Source organism: Eimeria mitis, genomic scaffold (genome assembly GCF_000499745.2).
Source record: "Eimeria mitis Houghton genomic scaffold, Emh_scaff130, whole genome shotgun sequence".
In the NCBI taxonomy this organism is placed as follows: domain Eukaryota; phylum Apicomplexa; class Conoidasida; order Eucoccidiorida; family Eimeriidae; genus Eimeria; species Eimeria mitis.
In genome coordinates, this window is record NW_013568661.1 from 1599 (window position 1) to 2573 (window position 975).

Here is a 975-nt window from a genome sequence, read left to right on the forward strand (position 1 = left end):
TCCCTGCTGCTGCTGCGGCAGCTGCTGCTGCGGCAGCTGCTGCTGCGGCAGCTGCTGCTGCTGCTGCAGGGGGGGCGCCTGTTGAGGCGAAGCAGCAACGAAGTCCCCAAAGGAGCTGGCCTGCCACGGTGTTGCTGCTGCTGACCCTCTGGGGGATGAGGGTTCTGTCACTGCTGCTGCAGCAAAATTCCACCCCTGGGGGCCCCCCGGAGAAATGGGGGCCCCTCCTGCTGCTGCTCCTGCTGCTGCTCCTGCTGTTGTTGCTGCAGGTGCTCCCATGAAGGGGGGGCCCCCGCTCTGGTGAAGCGAGAGCACCTGCTGCCCCATAGACAAAGGTGAGGCACTGCTGCCTGTATACAACCCCCCTGCGGAAGTGCTGCTGCTGCTGCTGCTGCTGCTGCTGCTGCTGCTGCAGGGGTTGGCTGGCTGGGATTTGGGGGGAGAAGGAGACTCCACGGAGACAGAAGAAGAACAGAGAGACAGATGGCCCCCAGGAGAGAGGCTGCTGAATGCGGCCCAGGGGTCCTCCGAGGGGGCCCCCCCTCCCCCCCCTCCTATCACGTCCGCTGCAGCAGCAGGAGCAGCAGCAGCAGCAGCAGGAGGCGGACGGAGTCCTGCTGCTCCTGCTGCTCCTGCTGCTGCTGCTGCTGGTGTTGCTGCAGGCACTGCTGGCTGGAATGCTGGAGGCGGGGGCAGCAGCGGAGGAGGTGCTGGTGCCCCGAAGAAGCCCGACTGGGTAGATGCAGCAGCAGCAGCAGGAGCAGCAGCAGCAGCAGCAGGAGGAGCCGCAGCAGGTGGAGCAGGTGTTGTATCCCCCAGAGTGAAGTCTAGCAGGCTGAGGGGCTCTTGCTGCGGCTTGTTTCCTCTTTTGTCTCCAGACGATGAGGGTTTAGGGTCTGTGTTTACTGACGAGGGTTTAGGGTTTATAGATGACGAGGGTTTAGGGTTTCCCTTTGCTAGATATCTATCTACCTC

General features: G+C 63.3%; 1 protein-coding gene across 1 annotated transcript in view; it reads right to left on the reverse strand.

Moving 5' to 3' along the window:
* The window catches only part of EMH_0091350 (uncharacterized protein), a gene marked incomplete at both ends in the record, with an annotated part of 5150 nt that overhangs the window by 1164 nt on the left and 3011 nt on the right, over nt 1-975 (reverse strand). The window contains 2 exons of the mRNA XM_013494832.1: nt 1-78; nt 146-732. Of these exons, the coding sequence (XP_013350286.1) occupies nt 1-78; nt 146-732 (665 nt within the window). The remainder of the gene's footprint in view (nt 79-145; nt 733-975) is intronic.